Source organism: Streptopelia decaocto (assembly GCF_964273445.1).
Source record: "Streptopelia decaocto genome assembly, chromosome: 4".
NCBI lineage: Eukaryota > Metazoa > Chordata > Aves > Columbiformes > Columbidae > Streptopelia > Streptopelia decaocto.
Genome location: NC_138658.1, coordinates 59,007,543 through 59,034,021, shown reverse-complemented (window position 1 = coordinate 59,034,021; position 26,479 = coordinate 59,007,543). Strand labels below are relative to the sequence as shown.

At 40.0% G+C, this 26,479-nt stretch overlaps 1 protein-coding gene across 4 annotated transcripts in view; it reads right to left on the bottom strand.

Moving 5' to 3' along the window:
- The window catches only part of CCDC149 (coiled-coil domain containing 149), a 51,512-nt gene continuing 25,033 nt past the window's right edge, over nt 1-26,479 (bottom strand). For 2 of the 4 annotated variants that reach the window (XM_082051149.1, XM_082051151.1), the window contains exons 5-13: nt 25,823-25,939; nt 24,207-24,379; nt 22,670-22,742; nt 21,287-21,371; nt 19,842-19,986; nt 13,580-13,656; nt 8,546-8,653; nt 3,492-4,085; nt 1-2,886 (exon numbers count right to left, since the gene is read on the bottom strand). In XM_082051149.1, coding sequence (XP_081907275.1) covers nt 3,493-4,085; nt 8,546-8,653; nt 13,580-13,656; nt 19,842-19,986; nt 21,287-21,371; nt 22,670-22,742; nt 24,207-24,379; nt 25,823-25,939 — 1,371 coding nt within the window. In that variant the 3' untranslated portion in view covers nt 1-2,886; nt 3,492. The remainder of the gene's footprint in view (nt 2,887-3,491; nt 4,086-8,545; nt 8,654-13,579; nt 13,657-19,841; nt 19,987-21,286; nt 21,372-22,669; nt 22,743-24,206; nt 24,380-25,822; nt 25,940-26,479) is intronic. The other 2 variants (XR_014183918.1, XM_082051150.1) reach the window with 2 other exon arrangements.

Sequence of the window (26,479 nt, the reverse complement as noted above, 5' to 3'; positions counted from 1 at the left end):
TATCAGGAAATGTTTTTATTAAAGATGACAAAATGTATTAATATAGTTGAGCCATGTTGTGCAGTTAATCCAAGCAGCATAAAAGAGAGGTTTGCAAATAAATTAAACTGCATAATTTAGAAAGTAAAACTACAAAACAGAAGCTGGTAAACAAAATCCTATATTTTAGAGATGTAGCAACTTTCAACTTCATCTCAGTTAGGATTTTGAAATACATTCCTGAGCTCATAATGATTAAAGAACTTCCATTTCTTTATTATACAAATTCCCATATACTTAAAATAGTCTCACTTAGAAAAGCAGCAGCATTCTAAAAGATGCGTCTTCATCTGTCATTTTCACGCACTTATTTTACAAATTCAGTCAACACTTTTCTTTGATAACTAGAACATCATATTTTCACACAGATAATGCACGAATTCACTTTTAGGTGAGAAAACTTCTTTAGAACCAGTTTGTGAAATGCATCTTCTCTATATCCATGCCACAATATTCCCTTCCCAGTTTGCTTCCCGGAGCCCAAAATGGCTTCTATGGCTGGATGCAATTTCTGCATTTCTGAGGTTCCAGAAAAAGTGAACACAAGTCTAAAAAAAACCCAACAAACTCAAACAAAACAAAAACCCCAAACAAAACCAACTCCCCTAAAAAAATCTCAAGTAGTGTTGATTCCACAACAAAACACTAATTAATTTTCTGGGGAAAAAAAAATAATCATTGTTCTAATAGCAAACCAACATAAATTAAAGCAATATCCAAGGAAGATCTTGACACACATAGTGCAGCAAATGTCTTACAAGTTTCCCAGCTTTGGAGTTTTGTGTTCTCAAAAGAAGGCTAAAACCAGAGCTAGAATACACATTCACTAGGGCAGAAAGGAGAGGGGACAGCGCTGCAGCAGTGACACAGCACTGAAAATTAGGTTTCCAGAGATCTAGATATTTCACTGCAATTTAATGATTGCAAAGATATAAAAATGGCCTGTAAGAGGGAGAATGGATAATTACCAAGATGTCCTAGTTGTTGGGTTGTACATCACTATGTTCTCACAGAGAAAACATAAACAGAATGAGCAAATGCAGCCCTAAAAAGCTGCTGGTCCAGCATTGCTTCTACCTGCTCGAATTTTTGCACCAAGCTCTTAATTAGTTAATGGCATTAACTGCTTGCTGAAGGGCCAGGAGCAAAACGCCAACTCACACAACTGTGCACCAGGCATGCAACGCAACATCCTGAATGTTTCAGAGATCAGCTACGTGAAATCTTGACCTTCTTATTCACTTGCCTCCGTTCTGACTGCATTGATATTTAGCTCTGCGCAAGAGTAGCCTGTGAAAGATTGAAAAGAATACATCTTGAATAAAATGCTACTTCATGTGACATTCAAGCACTAAAGGAAAAAGCCCTGCCACATTCTCCTGGAGATTTCAGTTTCTGCAGCTATTTCTCTTCCGACTTGTCAGTACTGTTGTATAAATGAGTCAATAGTGCAGTCAGTTACCATTAATGGGAACAGCATAACAATCTTTCAAACATTTAAACTCTTCTCGTTTTTTTCAGGTGATGAGGAACTTAAACGGTGATGAGGATAATGAAAGAAAAACTTTTTACTCCATGTCCCTAATATGCTTAAATATAGGGATGGATTTTGTTCCTAAGGGCTGCTGCTTAATATCAGTGAAATGCTGCAATGTCAAATTACCTTTAAAGAGGAAGGAAACATATTTGAGGAGCACTGTGAGTGTGGCTTTGCAGCCTGCAGACAGACACTGAAAGGGTTACATGGATGCACCTGCTCAGGAAAACACATGAGAAGAGAGACAAGCCACATTTTTCACCTTCCCACTATCGTTCCTTATATTTATATGTAATCATTTACATACAGCCTTTCTTCTGCTGAATACAAACCGTTCATGGACTCTAACACCTTGATTATGGCAGCACCTGCTAGCTCATCTTCCACATACAGAAGAGTTTGTCAGTACGGCTAATATAAACTCTGTTTATTCTGTAGCTGACAAGTGGGCTGTAAAAATTTGCAGCTGGCAGTTATTTGTCAAAGAAGGATTCAATCTGGGAGGGATTTTCCTTTTTATTAGTAGTATTTTATTAAATTTGGTTTAATTCTCTCTGATTGGTTTCAAGTTCTAGGAGTGAGAAATGAACATTTACAGACAATTAGGTCTCAAGCCAGCAGAAAAATTGCCTTGACGGCTGCTGGCCCATAGAAGCTCCACAGCTGCAGAGACTATTCCTTATGCTACAAACAGGAGAGGAAGGACGTGCCTCCCCTTCTCCAACAGCTGCTAACTTCAGCGCTAAGTATCCCCTTGTTGCTGCCTTCCTAGGAGCAGACTGGCACAGCTCCAGCAGCAGGAGCGAACAGGGAATGACACAGCAGCCTCCCTTTTCCCCAGTTATTATAGCAACGTTGTCCTATGACTAAATATTAACAAAGGAAGAGGTTTAAGAAAGTGGCAGCAATACAAATAAACCTTCTATTACACCACAGTCTGGTGAAATGAGAAGGAAAGAAGGAGTTATCTATCCTTAATTCCAAACCATGACAAAACGAAAAGACACAGATTCCTTTAAAAAGGAGGGCACAGATGGAGTAGGCTGAGATGTACCACCCGTTCCTCAGCCCGAGGGCTGTTCCAGCTCCTGTAGGTTGAGGTGATTCTGTGAATGCAATTCCAGTAACAGAGCCAAGCAGGTGGACGGGGCATCGCTGGTTCTCCTCTTGCTGTTCTCCTTACTTTGGAACAGCATTGCTGCTTCTCACAGAAAAGACTTCTGGCTTCTCTGATGACGTTTCCCTCAGAGACACATTAAATTGGGTTCTTGGTATCTAGTGAAATAACTCCTGTGTTTTCATGAGATGAGCTGGAAAGGAAAAATTCATTCAGTTGAGAAGATATAAAGGTTTGTAATGAGAGAACTATATACATGCAGGGATGGTTTTTAGAAACTTCCTACAAGGAATAGTGATTTTATTTTAAGGATGTACTTACAGTCACTATAAGTAAAGAGAAAAAGAGTGCAATCTGAGAAACGAGCAAAAGCTTGTAGCCTTAACATGCTTCTCCATTTATCACTTCAAATTTTTCATCCTTGGAAGACACTTCTAACCATTAAAATACAGTCCAGCACCAGGACCATACACATCACAGAAGCCTAGTGATAACATGGTAAATCATTATCATTGGTCTCTCTGCTACACCAATGTAAATTGCATCAATCTACGCAGAAACTTCAAATCATTATAAAAAACCAACACAATTAAACCTCATCACTAATTCTTTCTTTTAGGTAATCTACATCTTTGGTACATTGTAGCCAAAACTAACAGAAAACCACCTTTATTTGACAAAAATTAGCAGTTAGATACAAAAATGAACAATACGGCACAGTTTCACCTATCATATTCACGGCAGCACAAACACTGCAAAAGGAGTACAGTGAGAGGCTCAAAGGCCTGGATTTCATACCTCAAGCTAAACTGTTATCCAAATATTCACAGTTTTCAGCAGGATCAGATGGTTTCTTGTTTTCAGATTCAGGAAGCTTCTCAGAGCTGTTACTCGTGTGTGTTGCTGTAACACTGAGCCTCCTGTGCCTTCCAGGCTCCTCGGTACGCACCACATCCACAGTGCTGCTGTTTCGATGTCCTCTTTCATCTGGAATTTCACAATCGCTCTCTGAGGTTGCGTCATTGTCTTTCAGGGCCTCGGTTTCAGCTGTTTGTTCGTTCTCTGAGTTTGAGGGATCTGTGGGGTCAGATGGGTCAGGGCTGGAAAGCAGGAGCTCTCCCTCAGACGAACCATTAAGCTCCGCTCCAGCCACCGCGCTCTGCTCCCCTGCGGAAGCGCCTGCTCTTTTCCCTTCCAGTCCTGCAACTGCCTGCTCTGTCAGTTTAATTATCTGACTTCCGAGCTTGTTTATTTCTTCTTCCTCAGAAGGTAGCTGAGGTAATGAAGGATAAAAATGTTTATTTTGGTTTCTGTTATTTAAGTTTGTTCCCTCTGGAGCCAAGGACTCACTTGCAACAGTACAAGTTTCATCACGTTCTCGCTTCTGTTCTGCTGGAAGAGAAATGGAACAGCAAGACGTGCTGATCAGTCACAGAAAGTGGTTATATATCTAATTTGAAGACCATCACCACCGAGCCAGGCCACAGAGATCTTTACCTCGGTAACAAACTTCTAAAAGTGATTCCCTATGCCCATCCCAGACCCACTTCTTAGATGACAAGCAAGAGTTTCTTGCTGGATCTGGCCCTGTTTTTGGAGCCTGTTTTTCCCTAACACTTGACAATTCTAAAAGATTCATAGTCAATACTGCACTGCAGAAAAGCAGGGTCAGGCAAGCTTTCTCAAAGGAATATCAACTCTAAGCAAGGCACTCAGCTAGAGAAATTTTTGGCACAGCTTAACATTAATCCCCACATCATTACCACTTTCAGGGGTTAACCCAAGCTCCATTTGGAGCTTTTCACGGGCTTTCATCCAATAATGAAGTTTTGTTATTGGTCCTGCAACATTTCTCCTAACATAAAAGATTATTCTAATTCAGGAAACATCATAAAACAAAGCAGCAGTGGAAGAATTTTAAATATACCATTATACCAAAAGGCAAACACTGAACAAAATGTCAGAATAGAGAAAACACCAATGTGTAAACAAACAGCTTTGTGCAAAAGGGAGGATTTGTCCTCATCTCAGTTAAAGACAAAAAGCCTCATTGAAAATAAGCTTGCAAAGCCAAGTAAGAAAAATTAGGAAATGCCAGAAGTGTGGCGGCATTGACAGCTTAAAATGACACTTGTCATGCACATGCATTACCTTGTAGTATCTGAGCATTTACCCCATTTCTCCTGCAGGATTCCTGCCTCATGCACAGCACAGGACAGCCTGGCTGCAGGGAGGGATCGGAGCTACACAACTCAGGAGCCTCCGTCTCCATTGCATCTGCCTCATTTATAATTTGGGAGCTGTTGAGTCAGTGGGACAAGGGTTGGCATGAGGGGAAGAATCTTACTGCCACTAAGGAAGCTAGGAATGCTACTCTGAAGAGCTGGAATTTAAGTCTGTGGAAAAGGCAGGGATAAATTAACTTTCAAAAAGTGATCACCCACTGGATCTAATCCTCATTATCCAAGTGCTCAGCTGGAAGCCTGGGAGCCTGAATCACAGCACTGCTCTGCTCACGTTGTATGTCTGAACACACACACACACACACACCCAAAGTGCTCCAAAAAGAGCCCAAACTTATGTACCTCAAATTGGCACTCGAAATTAGCAGGGACTCTACCCTATTCTTCGCATGCCTCAGTCTCCTCCCTCTCCAGTGGGATAACACCATCCCATCACCTTGCTGCAATTTTCTGAAGATAAATTGTTTCAAAGCACTAGGACAGCAGAGATAAGTTTGTAGAAAAACAGCACTTTCGTCTTCAGGGAATGCTTGAAATAGCACACAGGCAATACAGCAGGAACAATGCACTCAACAATGGAGAGGGAAAAAACCTGAATAGCTGTTCATTAGCAGCCCTGATACTCAAGCACAACCTATCCCACGACACCATCCATCCCTTGCGTTGTATAAAGGGAGATTTGGTGGCACAAGAAGAGTCTTTCATTCAAATGACTGCACTATGTCATTATGCATTTTCACACAGGAACTGCTCAGTACAGCCTACAGACTTCCACCATCCAGCTTAACCGAAACAGTGATAGCAAGTATGGACTAGAACAGGCCTTGATGAGATCAGGGTAAGCAGAGAGATTAGATTAAAAAAAGCTTGGAAAAGCCATCTGATTATCTGTAGGCCTAGCTAGAGCAACATTTGATGTATTATAGAAAGCTCTGATAAAGAATGTATGTTAGTACAAAAGCCAAAAATGTTTCCTGCACCAAAAAGGCACCAAATATCAATGGTACTACTTAAATGACCATAGCTGGCGTGACATCAAGCCTTGTTTTCAAAGATATTTAAGAATTTCATTGCCCTTCTGCTTATCAACTGTTTTCACTCAACTGATCATTTAACTAACAGGAAAATAAAAGTGTTTTTGTTTTTATTTCTGGAATACCTCTAAACCAAAGACATACTCACTTGGTAAACAAAGGCAGATGAACACATTCCTACGTTCTTCCCAGCTGCTCACCTCCCCCAGATTTTGGAGCCACATTGCATACATGAAAAAATGCACTGTGCACCAAGCTCCTACACCTCAACCAGAGAGTCATTCTCTATGCAGAGTGGCACAAAGGTGACTCAGTTATCGCTCTCATACAGCCGCTGAGTGCAGAGGAGCTGTGTGACTCCAAGAGATGTGCCCCAGAGCTGAAAAAGTGCTGCCTCCTTCCCAGGCTTCCAAGGGAGGCTGGCAGCCCCAAACATTCTCCAGAAAAAGGATCTGGAGCAATGGAAGAAGTCACTGTTGCTCCATCCGCTGCTAGATGCCATGGTGCCCCCAGCACAGCGGGCAGTATATAAGTGCTCATCCGGCCCAGTGAAAAGTTGGCCTCGTTTCTTTCAACTATCACAGAGGTGAGTTTTGTCCGAGTTCTCACTGCAGGTTATCAGGTTTACCTACTCCAGTTTAATGACAGGACTTCTGTGACTGATGTTGTCTCTCTTACAGTGACAGGACAAGGAGGGGGAAGGAGGGCAATGACCTACTGGGAGCAGATTCTTTCTGTGACCACCACAGTCCTAATCCTTGTCTGCCTTCTGGTCTCCAAGGCTGTTTTATTTTCCTCTTCCCCCGCCCAGCTCTTTGTTCCTGCCCTACAACCCTTTGTTTATTCAGTCCCTATACCCAACTCCACCCATTTCTCATCCACCTTTCTACCTTTTTTTATCACACCTTGCTTTCACTGTCAGCATTTTAATTCCTTGCTCCTGTGCTCTGAGTTCTGCTCAGCCAGACCCAAGTCCCCCCTCACTCAGACTTCCTTGGACTCTGTCACTCCCCGTCACTCAAGAGTCCTGATCTCAGCCTTTCTTTCCTCTCTGCTCCAGGGTTTTTTTTCCTTCCAGGTTTACATTATTTTGAAGGAATGGTACATGCAGTTTTACCAGCATCGGTGGCACAAAGCAAGCTCAACAGAATAATTGGATTGTTTTCTGTTGTTTTCAGCATATGAGATGTGAAAACGAATGATTTAGAATGGGGTGGAAATTCCAGCCTGTTTTCTTAGGGTGGAAACTTTTTCTCCAGATTTCTAATTCCTTTCCATTATAGATATACTAAATGCTTGCACCAAAACAATAACCAAAACCACTGACACCACAACAAAAACCAGACAAATTAAAAGAACACCAAAACAAATGTGATCATCAGAATTTAACATGAAAAAGTGATCTGGTTGTCATTGTGAAAATCAGCTGAAGTAGAAAACCCAGCATGGAAAGCTTCAGCCCAGAGCAAAAGTTTGGCAGTGTGACAAAGCAACAGAAACAGGGTCTGGTGAGATTTGACGGGCAGCTTTAATCAAAGCTGTAATACCAGCCTCACCTAGGACAAATACGTAAAGAACATAATGCCACCAAGTAAATACTTCCAGTGACTGCAGATTTAATTAAAAGTCAATGATTAAGCAGGCAAAAAATGAATATTTATGAGTTACTCACTGGAGAACTATCCACTACAGTTTCACTTCTTATTTTTAGCAAAAGCATCATCTGATCAAGATTATAAAAAACAGACCGGCTGTCAAGTTTTATCAGATGATGACATGGATGATAAAGTCAAAATTAAACCACAATCTATTTAGTTTCAGAACTAACAAATAAATAGTTTATGATGCTTCATGGTTAGCTGAGTAAAATCTGGGCATACCAAAATGTTATGCCCATTAAAGAGCTTATCCAAATGCCGATAGGCAAGCATAATAATCCATCTCCCAGTCACTATAAAAAACTAAGGGAAAAAAAATAAATCAAGGTTATCAGCAAAACACTATCTTCTGATACTGTCAAATAAAGTCAAGCTTGACTTTGGAGAGATGTTAAAGCTTGCTATTGGGGAAGGGTTTTTAACAAAACACATGCAAGACTACAAAAAAAGCAGCCAATTTCTCTGGGAAAATGAGTAGGGTATTTCAATTTGCTGGGCGCAATCAGGAAGCCTTTCATCTAGATATCAACTATAATGCAGGGAAGTGCTAAGCCAGTTCCACAGGCTGCTTTCCTACTGCGCATTTTAACCGAGGGAAAAGGAGCAGGAGGCTGTTAACTGTAACAGAGGTGGCATGAATAGCTTCTCACAGTATCGAGTTATCTGCCAGGAAAATTCTTTGAGGTGTAAGACTTGATCCCTAGCCCTGAGCAATCTATTCAACAGTCGTTTTTCAGTCGTTTCTTCGCTATTTGTACTGGGACCACCTATCCATTTCACTTGTGGATGATTTATTCAATCTCTGTGACCACTGAAACTTTGCCTTCTGCTATCCCAGCATGACAATTTATTACTTTTTATTTGGAAAGAAATGAGTGCTCAGCTCTCATCATGGTCCTTACATTCCAGGTGCTCACCTTGCACTTCAGTTTTCTGTGGCTTATCAGTAAACGCCAACAATGGTGACCTGGACCGCTGTATCACCGGTAAGGCTGGGTCGTTGAATGTTATGGTATCCTTTCCGCCTGAAACAAAGTGTTAGAACTATTAATTCACCAATTACACCCATTATGCATTAATGATATTCAAGCATATCCTACATTTTTGTTTTGCAATGTTATTGAAAAGTACAAAACAGGAAAAGCATCTCAAATGATCCTTCTGCAGCACAGAAAAACATATTCTGTACTCTGGCTGGAATATGCCAGTCAAACACAGAAAAGGCCTATGTTTTTATCCACAGGACTGAGTAAAGGACAGATTTTGAAAAAGACCAGGTGCTGTATGCAGTAAATTGTATTAGCAATTAGAATTCAATTCAGAATATTAATAATCAGATCATACCAAAAGTTTTACAAAGAGTAATGGATCATTTGCATGCTTTTACCAGCAAGTGTTGCGCACTTTATCTTTACTCTCTATTACTCTGCCTTGGTGATGAACCTCCTCATATCACATATGTAGTTTTACACTATAAACTCACACACGTAATATCCTACAATGCTGCCTTAAAAAAATAGTAACTACAAATGGAGGGAGCAAACAAGCATACGTTGCTGGGAAACAGGAGAGATTTTAATCTGAAAATTCCAAAACCACTTCTGAGCATTTCTGTTTTAAGCCAAATAGAAAAGGGCAATTTTCCAGCTCTTTTGCAGACAAAATAGTGCAAGAAACTCTTCAGCTGAGGACTCTGCTGCAGATGCCTAGTCTTTAAATATTTTAGCAATACAGAAAGCAACACCTGCAGACCCTTCAGGAAGTCCTCCACTATCCGGGATGCTCATGTTTTCAGTGACTGACACTACCTTAAATCCAGAGGGGAAACAGCAGGAAATGTGCACGATCAGCTGAGCGTGGTCTTCGTGTGGCCTCCAGAACAAGGGCCAACCCATCAGTCATGGCTGGGGAGGCAGCGAGCTCCTGCGCTATTTATCTCCCTGAGAAGGGACATTTATGGAAGAACCACTTCTCTCCTCTCAATCCACTTGAACATTTCACCTTAAGGCAACATCCTAAATCTGATCATCCATCCAAAACAAAGCCTTTCCGAAGAGCATCAAGGTCAGGAGATACTGGGAATAAATCCAGCCCTGAGAAAGTTCTGGTACCTACTAAGAAACAATGAAAGTCACAGCGTTCCCATGGAGTCTAACTGGACCGGAAGGTATTAATGATGTTTTTGTATCTGTAATGTGTTGGGGCATACACTGCAGCAATATGCATGCCATTAGTGATTTTGAAACATGGATCTTCTCAAACTTTGATCCCCCTGTCAAGTATGCATCAGAATTCTGCCTTTACCGTAGCAAGTAACAAAAAAAAAAAACCCAAACCAAACCTAACAGCAAAGTGGGGAAATCCCCCAAGTGTAAGGCAAAATTAATTAAAAAGGTAAAAAAAAGGCAAAAAAACCCTGATAGCTATTTCAAAATGCAAAAGCTCTTAGAAGAATGCACTTTCCTGTAACAGTGAAGGAATTTTGTGTTGGAGGAAGAGCAAAGTCATACAGAGAACTAGTGGTATGAAAACATCCCACAGATATTCATACACAGTCAAAAGTAGCCACATATCCAAAAAGATACAAAAGAATTCAACAGAGGAAGAAAAATGCAAAAAGATGATGAATAAAGCATTGGGGGGTAAGACGGAGTTTTGCCAGAAAAGTAGAGTATTTTTCTTTCTTTTTTTTTTAAAGTAAAGCTCGAGCTAAAGTGCCCAAAGATTGCAAGACAAACTTCAAAAAAGAAACTTCTTGACTTTCAGCCAGCATTGAGACAGTAAACACATTCACTTTCACATTCTTCTCTGAAAACCAACTTGGTTACAGAAAATAGACCTAAGTTCAGTATCCACACATGTAAGCAACGGATGTGGCCCAAAGAACCTGAGGCATATTTATTTATTAACAATGACTCACGTTCATTCATGAAGGAGGGACATGGGGGTATTGCTGCACTACATTCTATGAATCATGATCTGAAGTTGGATTACACACAGGGAATTTCAATTAGCTGCTGTGTAACCTCAATTTTATAGCTTGTATAGCTTTGTGTTCCTCTATTTAATGATTTTTTCAAGGGCTTTAGTGAAAACTATACACGTTGTCAAATAAACAGACAAGTGAGTTTCCAGTAGCAGTAAATTCTTAATTTTCTTCTCTGGGGCTGGGCACCGTGTGCTGCACCCGACTGGCTCTAAGTGGCTCCAGCCCTGGCACTGCTGAGCCTGGGGACTGTCCCCCCGCTCTGCTCCCTGCCCAGCGCTGCAGAGCAAGAGGCTGTGCCGACACTTCCCTGTCACCCCACACAGAAAAGGGCTGAGTCACAGCCGGCTCTTTTCTCAGGCTTTTTTTCAGTGGAAATTGGGAATTTCCAGGAAACTATAAATTTTTAAAAGTACAGAATTGCTTAACTGAATGTCTAGTGACATCAAATTTTGAGAGGAAAAAGGTGGTGTTTGTTCACTATGTACTGTTACTGAATACACTAAACATATTATGCATGCATATTTGAACCACAATGTACCTAAGACAAAGTGAATAATTAAATGCTTCTGCAAACATCATGTTCTCTGCTTCCTTCTCAAGGTAAGTAGGCTCATACAAAGAAAATCAGAGCCAAGTCTATGCCCAAGATTGCTTTCTTTTCAGTAATGAACCTTGCAAGAGATTTGTTTAATTAAAGCACATTTTCCAAGAGGGGAAGCTGAAGTTTGTGGTAGGCAGAACTTCTACAGAAAATGAACTACGATACCACTTCCACCATTTCAAAAATTAAACACATGTTTCCTCTTGATTGAGCTCCCCCATAGTTCATTCATGCACTGCTCAAAAAGTGGATGGCAAACACATCCCCTAACAAAAAAAAACCCTCTTTGATAGGATAAAGATGTTAATACCATGGTGACAGTGGATGTTATGTTACAATGGACAATAATGACTAAGTAGAAACATTAACTTCAGATTAAAAACCTGCAGTTTAAAATGTGCGTTTCTTTTAGTGCCAGACTGAACATCAGCTTTCACCTGCGTATTTTTTTCCCAATGACAAAAAGTTCAACTCACAATCAAATAAGAATTTTGTCTCTCTGGATTTCAGACTGCCTAGATGAGATAGTGTGCATGCTCTGCCCCTCGCCCAAGCCAACATCCAGCTGCAGAGTCCACTGGGGTAGTTCCCACACTATTTGTTCCATGCCGCTGTTCTGTGGAGCAGAAGCTTTCCACGCTCTGAAGACTGGTGACCCACCAGGTGGTGCGAGCCTCTCACAGACCACCTTGGATCTAGAGTGCACTTGGGAACAAAAGCGCACTCTTGATTCAAAAGGCACGCAGCAAATCAACAAACCTTGGGCTCAACAGAGCTCACACTCCAGTGTAAAATTCCTTTACAACTATTTAAGATCACAGTTTCTTACTATTTGCTCAATTTATAGGAATCGTCTTATAGAGCAGTCTCTATTTCTCTTGTGGTCATCTAACTCACTTGACTGAACATCTTAATCTGTTGGATATAAAAATGCTCAAATAACATTTCTGTTTATTTACATGCAGTGACAATATTTAACGTACTGCTATAATCAGTTACTAAAAATATACATCAAGCAGAACCTACTCCCAAATCCCACTGAGACATTGTAGCTCAGGCCTTCAGGCAGCAAAAGAAAGGAAGGAAAGAGACAGTTGTTATTGTATAAACATTAATTTGATGTCTTACCTACAGAGACCAACAACAGTGCAAGAAGTTCCCACTGTTCAATTTTTAAAATATATTTTGCAAAGATTAGAAAGGCTGCATTTATTAGTGTATGAATTTCACGGAACATTGTATTTGAAAAAAAACCCTACAGTACCTTAAACTTGTGAGTCGATGATACACATTTGCAACAATGTACAAAACTGCCGTGAGGAGGGTCTTAGACAAATACTTCACCTGCACCTTTTGGAGAATGTGGGGCGGGACTAGGTGACTGAAGAGTAATACATGGCAACAAATTTGGGACCTTCAGTTCTGGAAGGTGTCAATGAGAGAGCCCGTTCCAGACAGGTGACAGAATGGCTACAGTGGGCACGCTGAACTGGAAATACACCCCCCAGGCCAAAGGGCTACCAGCAACAGTTTGTCCGAAGGTCTCTTCAGCTTTGCCAGATGTTTCTTCTAGATGGAAAGGTTGGGTGGAACACCAAGCGAAAAAACCTAGAAGCCTAAACCACACTATCTCCCACCCTCAGCAGTACCGATAGGAAGCTGTAAACAACAAAGCCTAATGATGCAAATGCCAGCAATGGAGCCGCATAATATACAGTGGTTAAAGACGACACAATTAGGTGTAATGGGAAGAAAAGAAGCAAAAAGTAAATGTAAATTCGATGTTGTACATTTTCCTAACGGCGAGGTCTATTAGGAAGCAGATTAATCTCCCATTACTTTAGTAATTCAAACCCAAATACAATACTTAAAATGCTACTGGGAATAAGTCTGTTATGGAGAGATGGACTAGAAAATTTAAGATCATTTACATTTCAAATTTCTCAGAGTTTATGATTCTACAGAAAAACATTAAAAATACAGCAATAAAATCCATGGAAGTTTCAAGAAGTACAAAATTAATAAATAAAATTTGTTGAAAAAGTATCATGGCCAATCTTCTGTGTATCATAAATAATAGAGTTCCTTTTTTTTTGCCTGCAGACTACGGAGGTAGTTTGATTATTTCCAGTATTTGAAACTTTTTTTTTTCCAGTATACATATTTGACTCCGAGTTTAAATAGTCTAGTGATTTTTGTTTTCAACTTAACATTTATTAGAGAGTTCTCATTTTGCAAATATGCTGAACAGCACATTCACAAAATAATTGTCAGTAAAAAATTATAGCAAACCTTTTCTTAGATGCAAATATACCCTCAAAAACTAAATAATGCAAGCTGTTCCCTTGAATTTTTACTAACCTGGAAGACTCCACAAGCCAGCAATTTCCAAAGTTCTTAATTTCTTTTCTAGTTCTGCAACTCGATTACCTAGAATTCTTTGGAAAAAGAAAACAAAAACGAAAGCCAGGGATAGTCAGCTGATGTGAGACTCCTTGTGATGCTAAGGTAACCAAAGCACAATTGCACACATGACCACAGTCAATCTTCTAACTTGTCACTTAACTAGTGCAGTAAACTTGGATACAGTCATCTCTTTTCATTAATGGCAATGGACACCCTCCCCCAGAGTTAAAAAAATTGAAGTATAGTTGTCTAATCTATCCCGTGGATTAAAAAAAAAAAAAAAGGTATAGGATGTACTGGACATTTAACTTTTGCCTTTTGGCAAAGACAAAGAATCCCAACTCACAACATTTCTCTTTCCTTGCCGGCAAATTTCTCTTCCTGGTTACTTTTACTTTCTCTACAGCTAAAACCCAAAGGTAAACCACTTGCAGACAAAATATGGACAACTCATGACAACATCTAGATTGATTTTGAAGACCTAAGAACAATGTTGGCCTAGTCCTTTATTCATAGAGGTTTCTCTATCACTAAAATTGCTTAAAATGGCAAAAAATATATTTTCCACTACGCCTTTTCTTTCAGTGCTCAACTCTGTTCTCTACTTTACTAAAAAGCTTCAAGCTCTTTAGCGCCTTTATCACCAACTCTTAGTTTTCACTGCATTCCTAGGTCACCGCTTCTTTTGTATCCTATTCCTACACAAATACTATTTGCAGTTAGCTTTCCTGCAGGATTTAACTTTTAGTCTTAATTCTCTCACAAAATCAAATGAGAGATTTCTATCTTGCAAAGAGAGCTCTTTTTCCCAACAAATTTCAGAATGTGTTTCTCTTCACAGGCACAGCAAGTTTTCTAGAGTTAAAGTCTTTAAATAAACCCCAAACAATACTCAACAGAGTGAGAAACCTAGATGAGGCAGCAATTCTAAACAAGAGCAGGCAGAACGGACAGCAAGTTTTACTCATCAAATTAAAGCAGAAGGATAAGTTAAATTTGAAGTGGATGCTGAGAAGCAGCGTATCCCCCACTCATCGGGCTGTGTAACGCTGTGCCACGAGCTTGCCTACGAGGGCTACGTGCCGCAGACATCTGAGCACACTGGGAACGTCACTGCTGACACCATGGCAGAATGTGGGAAGGACACGAAGAACAGCAAACCCAATAAATATCAAAGGGTCTAGGAAAGTTGATTAAGAAGTATTCTTGAAACCTCTACTGTGAGGGCTTTGCAATGCCAAATAAAAGTCTGTATTTTGGAGATTACAAAAATATCAAGATGAGAGAGATAATGTAAAAGAGGAGAAAGCTTATAATACACATCAAAGAAAGTACTGAGAGGTACAGGAGCATATACCAACTAAAAAGCAAACAGTCCATCACATTTACAAGCAGAAGAGAGAAGACATTTGGGAGCAGTTATGTTTATTTCCCCATGTAAATTCAATAATCAAATAGGCTACCAAGGTCACGATGGATCTCCAATTACAATCAAAATTGTTCAAGTCTAGATTTCGCTTTCAGAATGCTTCCATCTGGTACCAGAGACTCACCCTTAATAACTTTATTTTCATAGCCCAGCGTATGGCCTGATGCGCAGCAGCCGTGCTGTGCAGTACAAAGCCCGGGGCGATGGGGAGGGCACAGAGCCCCGCGGGCAGCTCTGCCTGGCACACAGGGAGCCCATTCCCATCTTCCCGGCCTGGCCCCACAGCTCCCTGGCTTGGAGGAGCTGCCAACAGAGAGAGATGATCCAAGACTTCTTCCATGTCATGTTACCTCAGCCAGGGAGCCAACAAAGCAAAGCTGATGTGGCTAATGACTGTCACCACAAATGGGTCACAAGTTTAGCACTTCTGCCAGGAAAAGAAGAAAATCCTTATTATTTTCATAAGTAGTTCACCAGTAATTCCAGGGCAGAAAAGGGGGGAAAGATCCTGCTCTCCCTGTCAGCTAGCAGCATCACAGAAGGAAACTCAGCCCTCAGCAGCAAGTTCAGTTATTACTACTGCTCTTTTTATTCAGGCAACAGTAGCAGAGTCACTCTTCTTTTTCTCTTAAATTTCATAATTCATTTATCAGCTGTACCACACTATTTCTAAAGGTTTTGGAGCAAATACGTCCTGATAATTCCCAGTGGATCCTCAGAAGAAGGGCTGAGCCTTTGTTGCAGTTTCTCACACAGAAGGATCATTCTGCGGCTCTGAACAAAGGTTGGCAAACAGGGAGGACAATGCTTAACCCTGTTCCTTTCATTCAGGAAGAAAGCAGAATACATTCAGTGACGAGTATGATTCAGTCTGCTCCAAACCACATTATCTGAAGACTGGTATGGGTAAAACTCTGCGTTCTTATAGAAACAGTTTTTTGAAAAATAAACGTGTAAGCAATCCTGGACACAGCGTGATTTATCCCATTCCTTCCTTCACCCTATAACCTCCTGATAATTTGCCACCCCTGTATGTGCTGTGGGAAGACTGAGCTGTGGTGGCCTGGAACAGCAGGTTATTTTTAAAGTTGGTAGCATCAAATTCCCTAATCTTTTTTTTTTTTTTTTAATCTCCAGCCATAACAGATCAGATCCTTCAACTAAAAAAGAAGGATCATGTCATGGACAAAGGTGCTGATAGCTATTTCTGTTGTCCCCAATCATGTGTCTAATGCCACAAAGGTGTTAGTCTTAACCGCCCTTTCACAGAAATCCATCGTTCAGGTAACAGCAGCGATGCTCCCACCTGAATGTAGAAGCTCCCTCCTGGCTGTCCCAGGCTTCCCAACATACGTGGCCATGATCTGAAGGGAGCTGTGCCGATGTGCAGCACCTGAGCTCCATCCACCTCACTTTCAACTCAGATCCTGCTACAGAAGACATGTACCCTCACACAGACACAATCACCCAAATGTCTGTAAATAAAGTCTGTCACGGTCACAAATCCATTTCTATACATCACATGGAAACATTTACTCGGATACACACTGACACAATCCTTTTTGTAATTTTGGTCATGACTGAGCTTGCCCAAGTTAGAAAAGTTAAAATTAGTGCAACATGTCTATGCAGCAGAGCAGCTTCTACACTAATCTGGCTTGCATGTGTGCTGGCAATTTCAGGAACAAATTGCACAAAAAAGAACATCTAATAAATAGTTTACAGCTGGCAGAAGAAAAAAATATTTTTATCCACTTGCTAGGCAGGGTTAGGACTGTTTCTTTTTGCATTTATGTAACTATTTAATCTCACAACGCATTACTGCATACAGAATTCATTTACAACTGCCTTTTCAAATTAAGCTGATGTGCTTCTGAGGAGAAACAGGAGGTTACTTAAACTTAGCAGTAGTAGCTACTAATCACCTGGGGAAAACGACCTGCTTTCTTCCCAAACAACTTCTTTCTTCCTTAAAAGTCGGGCTAAAAAAAATAAAGGCTGGATTTAGCCCACTCATTCCTAGGCATATACTCTCACAGCTCCTTTTAGCTTATTTAGAAAAGTGGTAATAATAATAATAGTGTGTCTGTTCCAAAAGCAAGTGGCAACAGATGTTTTTAACAACAGTATAACAGCAGAAAGTCAATTTCAAGAGGACATTCAAATTCTAATCTATATTAAAAAAATCCACTGTCTCATTGCTTCAGCTAATCAGAAAGCAAATGTACCACTCTGCTATTGTAAGCTTACATAGCCATATCGCAACCTGCAAGCAAAAGATGTTTTGACTTTAGAGCAGGTTAACTGTTTGGAGGAAATTAAGTTCATATGGTCTGAAAAGTCTCATTTACTGATAACAGAAACACTAATAGGTCAATCATCTATCAAATATCAAAAGCAGAACTTCTTCCACGAATGATACAGACAACTCAATATCTCACATTCTTTACCCAATCAAATCTCACCTTCTTCACCCAACAACCCAAGAGAGTAACTGTGTTCTCCAAACACGCTCTTTGCACAGGGAAAGCTGGGCAAACAAAACAGAGAAACATAAGGGTGAAGGAGAAGACTTCTATCTGATTTATGTAAAACCTTTTGTCATTACAATTCTCTCTAGCTCCACATCCTTCTCGACTTTCTACTTTGAATGGAGAAATGTCTTCAACAAAAGAATGCATTTTGTGCTAGTACCAGTTTATGGATCTGTCTGTTTTACTTGTGCACTAACCTCACTCTCATCTCTAACCTTCTCCAACAGATGGGCACTTTCTTCCCCATTTTTAGAGTCATCAGTCTTTACTTGTAAATTTTTACTTGGCAAATAAGTGCCCCCAACAACCAGCTAGTGCACCTCCAATAAATGGTGTTTTTCCTGGATGTCCTACCTGTATTTCCCTTTTTCAATTAAACCCTTTTGTGTCTTAGGTGTTTCTACTTGAAGTAGCTCCCATTCCTCCTAGCTGCTTAAAAGCTTCTTTAATCCAACTAAAGCCAGACATAACAAAAAGAATGAGCACACCACACAGGAGCATTGCTGAGGCTCTTCACTTAACTTGCCCAGGACTTGTCTTTATTTTTTTCCCCCTTAAGCATGCTGAAATAAATGCCAACACTACAGCTCTGAGCACACGCCTGACCTCGGTCACCTCCCTCTAAGAACTGATCTTCTACTGGCCACAGAATCTTAGTTGGTGCACACATCCAGCCTCTACTGCCCTGGCTATAAATGACCAGTTTGGCCTGCAGATAAAAGAATTGTGTCTCCTTGAGAAGGTTTATCGCAGGAAAACCCATACTCAGTAGTCAAAAGCAGAAACAGTAGTATCAGAAAGTAAAGCCATCATCACAATGAGACATTTGAGAGATGCAAGAGGCTGCATGTGATCAGAGAGAGATACAAATTAAGAAAGACTTTTGCCATAGTTACAGGGAAGAGTACGCAAACTAGAACATCAGGTAATGATACAGTATGAAGATGTGAAAGGCAAAGACTGCTTATACATGGAATAACAAAAGTTATTCTCTGGATGTGTTCATCTGATGTTACGTTAGCAATAAGGAGGGAGTAAGCAGGCGTTAGCCTTTTGTTAGCACTGCTCAGTGTAGGAACTCCTCTTGCATTACCTGACACACAGGCACAAACTGACTGAGCTGCCACCAGTTAGATCTGGGCTACGTTTTCAACACTTTAGTCTCCCTTTAGCTGATGAGGCATTTGCTTTCTTAAGCATATTAAGAGTCGCTATAAACTGCTCCTCCATTTCTGTTGCCACATCACTAAGAATTATGCAACAGAGTCTGCCTAGTATCAGAGTTATCAATTTTCAGAATGAATCATCTATTCTAGTGCAATACAGTTCACTTCAGTACTCCTCCTCCTTTTCATGAAAGATGTCTGCCTGTTTCTGGCATTTGGTCCTGATGTGCTTTTGAGAAGCCTGAATAACCTCTGATTACCAGTAGTGACTCAGTGTTAAAAAAAAAAAAAAAGAAAAAAATACTGAGCAGAGAATCAGGGAACACTTCCCAGCCCTGATTTTCATACACCATATAAGGACAATAATATCAGAATGTCAGAAAATGTGTCAAAAATTATTATATTCTGCCATGATAGAACCTGTGCGAGACAAAGAATTCTACTGATGAGTAGAACAGCTAAGAGTAAACAAATTCTCCTTGAAAGTTCAGTTCAGATTTAAAAAAAAAAAAAAAAAAATCACATAGTAGCAATCCAAATGTGTTTATCTCCTACAACTTTTGGCAAAGTAACTACAGGAGCAACAGCTATCATTTGTATGACAGGCTGCTAGCCTGTGACAAATGTTACATTAAATCTTTTCAGATCCTTTCCTAGGTGCAATATTTACTGTTCTCACCAGCATTCATTAGCAAATTCCTACAATAACAACCAATTACCACATATCTTCTCCTCCAGTTCAATGGCATCCTATCCTTCCTCCCAGCAGTTTTTCTTCAGCCCTCCCTACAGACCACCTCCTACAAGTGCCTCCTGTGTTAATATGGTTTGTCTTAAACTTGAGCAGCAAACCAATCCTTGCCTAGCAGAGGCAGACAGGTCTCTCTCAATCCCAGACTTTACTTTGAAAATGTAATTTTTTTTCTAAATACATACCTGATCTTAAAAACTAAAGAACTCAGCAGTTAACAATGACAATACATTTTCTGTGAAAATGGATCTTCCTTCCCATTTCCCAAACTCCCCCAAAACTATGACTTTTCCATAGCTTGTTAAGTTCTATTTTACTTAGAAGTCATGCTACCTACTTGTTAGTTTGCCTTTGGTGTTGTAGGACCATGTTTTTTTCATGGATAGTTTCCAGCAATGCAGTGGCCAGTGATTTGAGGTCTGAAATGGACTGTGGTGTGGCTGGCAGGCTGCAGCCGTGATCCTCCGACAACAGCTCTTGGACTAGAATGTTAAAAACACAAATCAGTTTTGGCTACTCATGCACAGAGATGTGATATAAACATTTACTTAGCATTAAAGAACTATTCTCCTTACTTAAATGAATATTTTTTTTTCCTTGAATTAACAAACAAAGACAAAAGACCAGAAATATAACCTCTAGCTGGCATAATGACAGTGGCTTTCTACGCTGATCATCATTGCACAGCACTTGCCAGAACAAGTATAGACAGACACATCTTACATTAACTTAATTCTGCTTTTGGAAAATCATTTTTGTTCATACGGAAGCAACCTCATTCTTCTACAGGCCTATGGATTGGTAAAAATTATTTGTTTTTTCCCACTTATATTAAAACATAAGCCTACAAAGAAGCTTTTATTTTTTAGAATTATTTTATCTTCAGGTTTTTTAAGATTAATGTGAAAACACAGCCACCCATGAGCTCTTTCTCTGCAGCTCAGAGCCTGCGCCTCCCAGCCACATCAGGAAGTTCACAAGTATCATTAACTTTTGTAACAAGAATCTGGCTCTGCCTCTTTATGTATGTATATATTTACATGTATACAAGTACATGGAGAAGAGGACAAAAGATAAATCAAAACCAGAAAAGTGCATTTCAACCTACTACGACAAATACTACTGATCTCATGTGTGTACACCAGCACCTAAGCAGTAGGGTACCAGGTATACTGTTTGGTACAGAGAATTTTCCATTCTCCCTTCTTTCCTAATCTTGATATTTTCTTTGAAGGGGAAAAAACTAAAAAACATATATATATATATATATGTAACTCCATTTTACTACCCACGAAGAAACAGGGAACAAAAGGATTTCTTGCAAAACATCTGAGTGTAAAAGCTTCCAAGAACAGGAGCAGAAAACCTGAGTTAGGGACCTTCCTCCACCACCCAGTCTCTTTTTCATTGGAATATGATTTGTGGTTGCCATTGTAGGCAGAACAAAGAGATGAATAAAGGAGTGATTTGTCAGGGTCAAAGTTGCAGAGGGGTTTAGAGATTAAAAAAAAAAGTGGTTGATAAAACTGGAGAGGGAGAGAATAAATGGCACAAGAGTAACAAAGGGAGAGAATAAATGGCACAAGAGTAACAAAGGGAGAAGCAGCACTCAAGAGGCAAATTTTATATTGTCAAGTCGACTGAGAAAAGAACAAAAATTAGTACATGATAATAAACGGGAAAGAGATGAAAGATTTTGGTTTGGTTAGTGAGGAAAGGTTACTGAAATTAAGAGGTAAGACGGAAGGAATTCAATGAGATCATGCTGCATTTCTGTAATACCTTGCTTTGCAGACAGGACTCCAGTCAGAGCACTGCTACTGGATCTACTGTGAGTCTTTGAATTTTTTCGTCTCTCTAGTGCATTCTAAGGAAACAAGAGGTATCTTGTTTAGAAAAACAGTAGCAAACAAATCCTTTCATTAAATGATCTGGAACTTTGGATTCTGGTCTCAGAACAACTCTGCAGGGCCTGGAGCCTACACCCATAGCAAGTCATGGGAACATGACTCTCCTGGGGAATTATTCTCCAGCCAAAAGAGTCTTTGCAATGTAACAAAGGCTCATTCTGTCTCATTGCAATCTCTTTATTGTAGTCTCTTCCACCTACTTGACCCAACGCATTTTTAAGACTTACCTAATTTTTAATAATCTGCTCAGTGCCAATGAAGATACTGCAGTACCCTATAGAGAATACCGGTTGGGTACAAAATAGACTTTCCCCAGCATCTCTTTGGATAGCATTCAGAGGGAAAGCTCAAACTCCTCTATCAGAGTTTCTAGAAGCCCTTTTAGTAGCAAATACTGATTTTCAGGAATTAGCAGCAAAGTGATCCTGCTACAGAAGTCCAGCTCTTCCAAAACTAATACAGTTCAATGAAACCCACCAGACCACCATGATGCTCAGTTCTCACCGATAAACTAACTCGCACTCTGAGGCTCCCAAGTCATAAGTCTGAACAGACACTGAAATGAACTTGGTATTTTGAGGAGCTTTGCTCACACACAAAAATGCAGTTAGTGCTGTGGCTGCTTCACGGTGACCTAAATGGTTAAGAAGTGCTACTTGCAATCCTAGGACAACTCTTCTCACGCCCTGACAAGCAGCCCTCCCCTCCCACACCTCAAAATCACTTGCAGAAGAAACCAGAGTGCTTGACCTCAGGGAAGAGCAAGAATATTTTGCCCTCAGAATTCAGACCTGAAGGTTTAGTGCAAAACAGCATATATCTTAACCCAGGAAAGGGAGAACAAATACGACTTAGCAATCACTAAGCCGTGTGAAGAAACAGTGGCTATTCAGGAACAGGAAGACAAGACCTGCTTGTGATAGCAACACAGCTGAAGTCATTCACCACACAGTGCCTGCCCTGCTACTTTGCACCTCCCAGCAGGAGGAGAGTTCTCCCACAAAACTTAAAAAAGGTATCAAATTCATTTTTCAAAATACTCTTAATGGGTATCCCTTTGTACTACATCACCTAAGAAACTTATAAGAAGACTGTGCATGTAATATGTATACATGCTAGTATTGTCAGTATGTTAGGGGTGGATTTTTCTTTGAAGACACAATTTTGCTCTTTGAATGCACTTGAACATGAGAATGAACAATTACCTTCATGAACAACGAAGCACAGTTTAGATAATACACTGAGAGGATCTTACCTTATATTTAGTAATATTAGACTTAAGAAGGTTGACTTCCTCTTGAAGTTGTTTTAATCTCTCTTGAAGATACCTGAAAAAGAAATTACTTCACGTTACCTTCAAGTACTGCCTCAAGCACTCCTCTTTACTATTTGGCATGTCCTCTCTTTGAACTACTAAGAGTTCTTTTCCCTCTGCAGTTTTGTAAGGGATAAAATAACAAAATCTTACTGCTCTTGACCTCATAAAACTTTGAGTAGGGAAACAAATTGCATGAGAAGGAGACTGCTCTCCTGTTAGATTTGTCAAGCATGCTGCACAACCATTTTATATCGGTCCTTAGGTTTTGGGGGAGAGAAGCTAAAAGGATATATTTATGTCTAGAGGAAACGGACAGGAAGCATTTACTCATGCCCTCTGTACTTGAAGGTCTGTGAGATGGATGCATGAAGATTTGTATATATGTCAACACAAGACTCAACTACGCAGAACTTTCGGATTGCAATATCCATCACTTACATGGCACTTCTCATTAGCAATCACAAAGTAGAAAATTTAACAGTATAGTTGAAAAATGGTACACAGTTAACTGAAACAGTACATTTCTTCCTAACAGAGCTTATGCACTTGGATTAGATGGCTATTTCCACATAGGAAAATACCTTTTTCAGGCATAAAGGCTTTATAAAATATTCTCTTTCAGGTATTGCAACTGCAGATGTATTAGAGTTTGTGACAATTTAGCTATTTTAGAGGAAAAAAAAAAATCATATCACTCTCAGGGGAGCAGGGGGCCTAAATTCATACCGAACTGTATAGGCCACAAAAAACAGAAAAAAAATGGGAGTTGCTGGGAGGAAGTAATGCCTTTGCTATTACACTTTGCTACCTGAAGTATAAGTCTCTGTAAATGGAAAGTGTCTAAGAGATCTATTTCACTTTAAGGTAATTGTTGACATTAAGGGAAGTACCTGCGATGTCTCTGGCAGTGACTCCTCTGTCATCCTTAGCAGAAACCATAAAGCAAATTCTTTTCCCAAGGAAGTGGCAAGAAAACCTATATGGGTGATTTCACCAGCAACTTTTGTTGGCAAATCACTCCATGTTGACAACCGCTCCCTGTGGTGAGAATTATGTCTGAAACTGTTAGCTCAGGGTACTCAAAGTCCCTGTCTCCAATCCAAGATCAGCCCATTACAACTCACTGATTTTCTGAAGACACCGAATTTTAATAGTCTTGCTTTTGGTGGCATGCAGTGATGGGAATAAAAAAAGTCTGCACTTTTCTTCCTTTTCCTTGTTTAGCTCTATTTGGGAGTATCACTGACATCTCTGTAGCCAAATAAAACACTGGTAATTTCCTGCAGCCTTTCTCAATACTATTTGATGGTTAGCTACAGCACAAACAAAACAGACAAAACAAATTACCAACATCTCTTGACTTTTATTCTTGGATATATTTTCTTTAAAGTTTTGTTGCGACTGACTTCCCGATACTCCTGTTAAAGCAATGCACTGCTTGTTCTAGGGAAACAGTAATTTGCAATGCGCTCACCTGTTCTCCATACACAGAGCATCTACGTCGATGATACGGTTCTCATGCCCTCCTAAGACATGATTAAGTTCTTGGTTTAGTCTGTCAGACTTATCTTGGTAAAAAGAGCGTTCCTCTTTCACATCCTGTAACTCATCCAGTGCAGCCTGAAGATCATGTCTCAGAGTCTCGATCTGGGAAGAAGGAAGAGCTGTATGAATATTTTGAAGTTTAAACAAAAGGTCACAGAGCTGAAAACAGCAACAAGCACTGAAAAGGCTTGATTTTGGACAGTCAAAAGTCTTTCCAAAGCTAATAACCCCCAGTACTTTTGCTCTATTTTGGTATTATTTCATTAATGTGAAGTTAAGTAAGACTGGTTTTACAAAACTTCTAGAAAACAACTAAAATGTAACAGCAAAATAAACCTTAATCCATACTATAATTTTGTTACAAACGTATTAGGCTGGTTTTAGCACATTACTTCTAGGACTCCAGAAATGAACTCAACTGAATAAGAATCTGGCAAATTCAGAGAACAAAGAAAAAGTCTGTAAGGCAGAAATTATACTAATCATGGGACTTTCAGCAATGAAGTTCCACAGAATAGGAAGAAGAACTGAGAAAAGTACAACATAAAGCAGTTGACAGGGTGAGCTTTGCTATTAAGGAAAAAGGTGAAGGAGTCCAGTATAAAAGATACTTAAGGAGTAACAGCTTCAAACTTCCAAGGAGAGGAAATGGAGAGTGTGAGAAAAGTGTGCAATGAGTGGAGAAGTCTCCCCTGGCACCTCAGAAAACACTTGACAAGCCAGGATGGACAACAGAAGACCATGTGAAAAGAGGCCAGGTGATGAACATAGTGTGAGCTTGGGAACAGAGACAGCAAAGAGGATCACACTGGAAGAAGACCAAGTGCAGTCAGCAGTCCTTCTGGTGAGCTAAAGCAGCGCTGCACATGAGTGAAGACTGAAAACAAAGAAATACCCACATCTTCCTGCACGACAGGATGGCTCATTCAGGGGAACTGACATTGGCAGGAATAAGTGTGGGAACAACTAAGAACACAACCCCCCAAAATTGTCCGGAAAGCTGTGTATCGGTGTTAGGGAAAGAGTCTGATAAATTAGATGCTGTGTGGTACACAGTATTAATACAGACTTGAAGTAGAGGACAGAGGTCTGATGCAAGACTTTTTCAAAAAAGGGGAAGAAATACCTACGGGGCAGGAGGAAGAGGAGACTAACAACACTCCTACAGAAAAATCCATTCTGAGAATATCTTTAGGAGATGCATCAGCCACCACATATTGTGATGAATACTTGTAACAGCTTGTAGCTAAGAAGTCTCTTTCATTGAAAATATTCAACTGTCACAAGTTGTTGCTGCACATTACAAAAAGAGGAGAATCAATAATCTAGAGAAGGAATTAATGAGATTAGGAAACTCACTCTAACCAGGTGTGCATGTTTAAGTGAGTGCTCAATAAGAACTGTTTCAGTAAAAATCCCAGTACCTTCACCACTATTTGCAATGTTAATCAGGTACCAGCCCTCCAAACACAACAGAAGCAGTCATTTGCTTGCTGCTGCACTAGCTCTCTACAACATGACAGTATATGCCCATTTAACTATTACTTGTTCTCGAGCCTTCTCCAATTGTTGAACAAGGTCCTCCCGCTCATGTGCTGCAAAGTGACGAGCCCCAACTTCATCATCTCCAAGTCTTTGCTTCGCTATTGTCATTCGAAGGAGCTGTGATAACAAAAACAGATTCAGTAAGCAAGAGAAGCCAGGCTGTAGCATCAGAGTACCTCTCTATTAGTAATAGTAAAGCTGTCACAGATTTCATCTCTTGGAGGTCAAACAGCTGATATTATTTAAACCAGAGGGAATTTTCTGAGCTGAGCGCTCAATCCTGTTCTCAGTGAAAAATTCTGGTCTAACACTCAAAGTATCAACAGGAGCTGAATTAGACGTTGCAACAACAGTCACCAGAGTATAACAAATGATGAAAGACCAAGCAAACACAGACACACGGTCTGTGTTTTTTGGGAGTGACAGGAACTAATTCTAGACAGACTAAAACTAGAGAATTCTCAGAAAGCCATTTTCATATGTAAATCTTAAAATTCTCAGCAGCAGAGAACTCTTCCAAATTAAGAATGAAAGGGCATGAAGTGACTTGCCCAGCTTCATTTTAGTGATACCACTTAAAATCCCACTGTACTACATCAGTGCAGAATTTGCATGAAAAGCTGCTAATACATTTGCGTGTACCTTATTTTTTTTCAT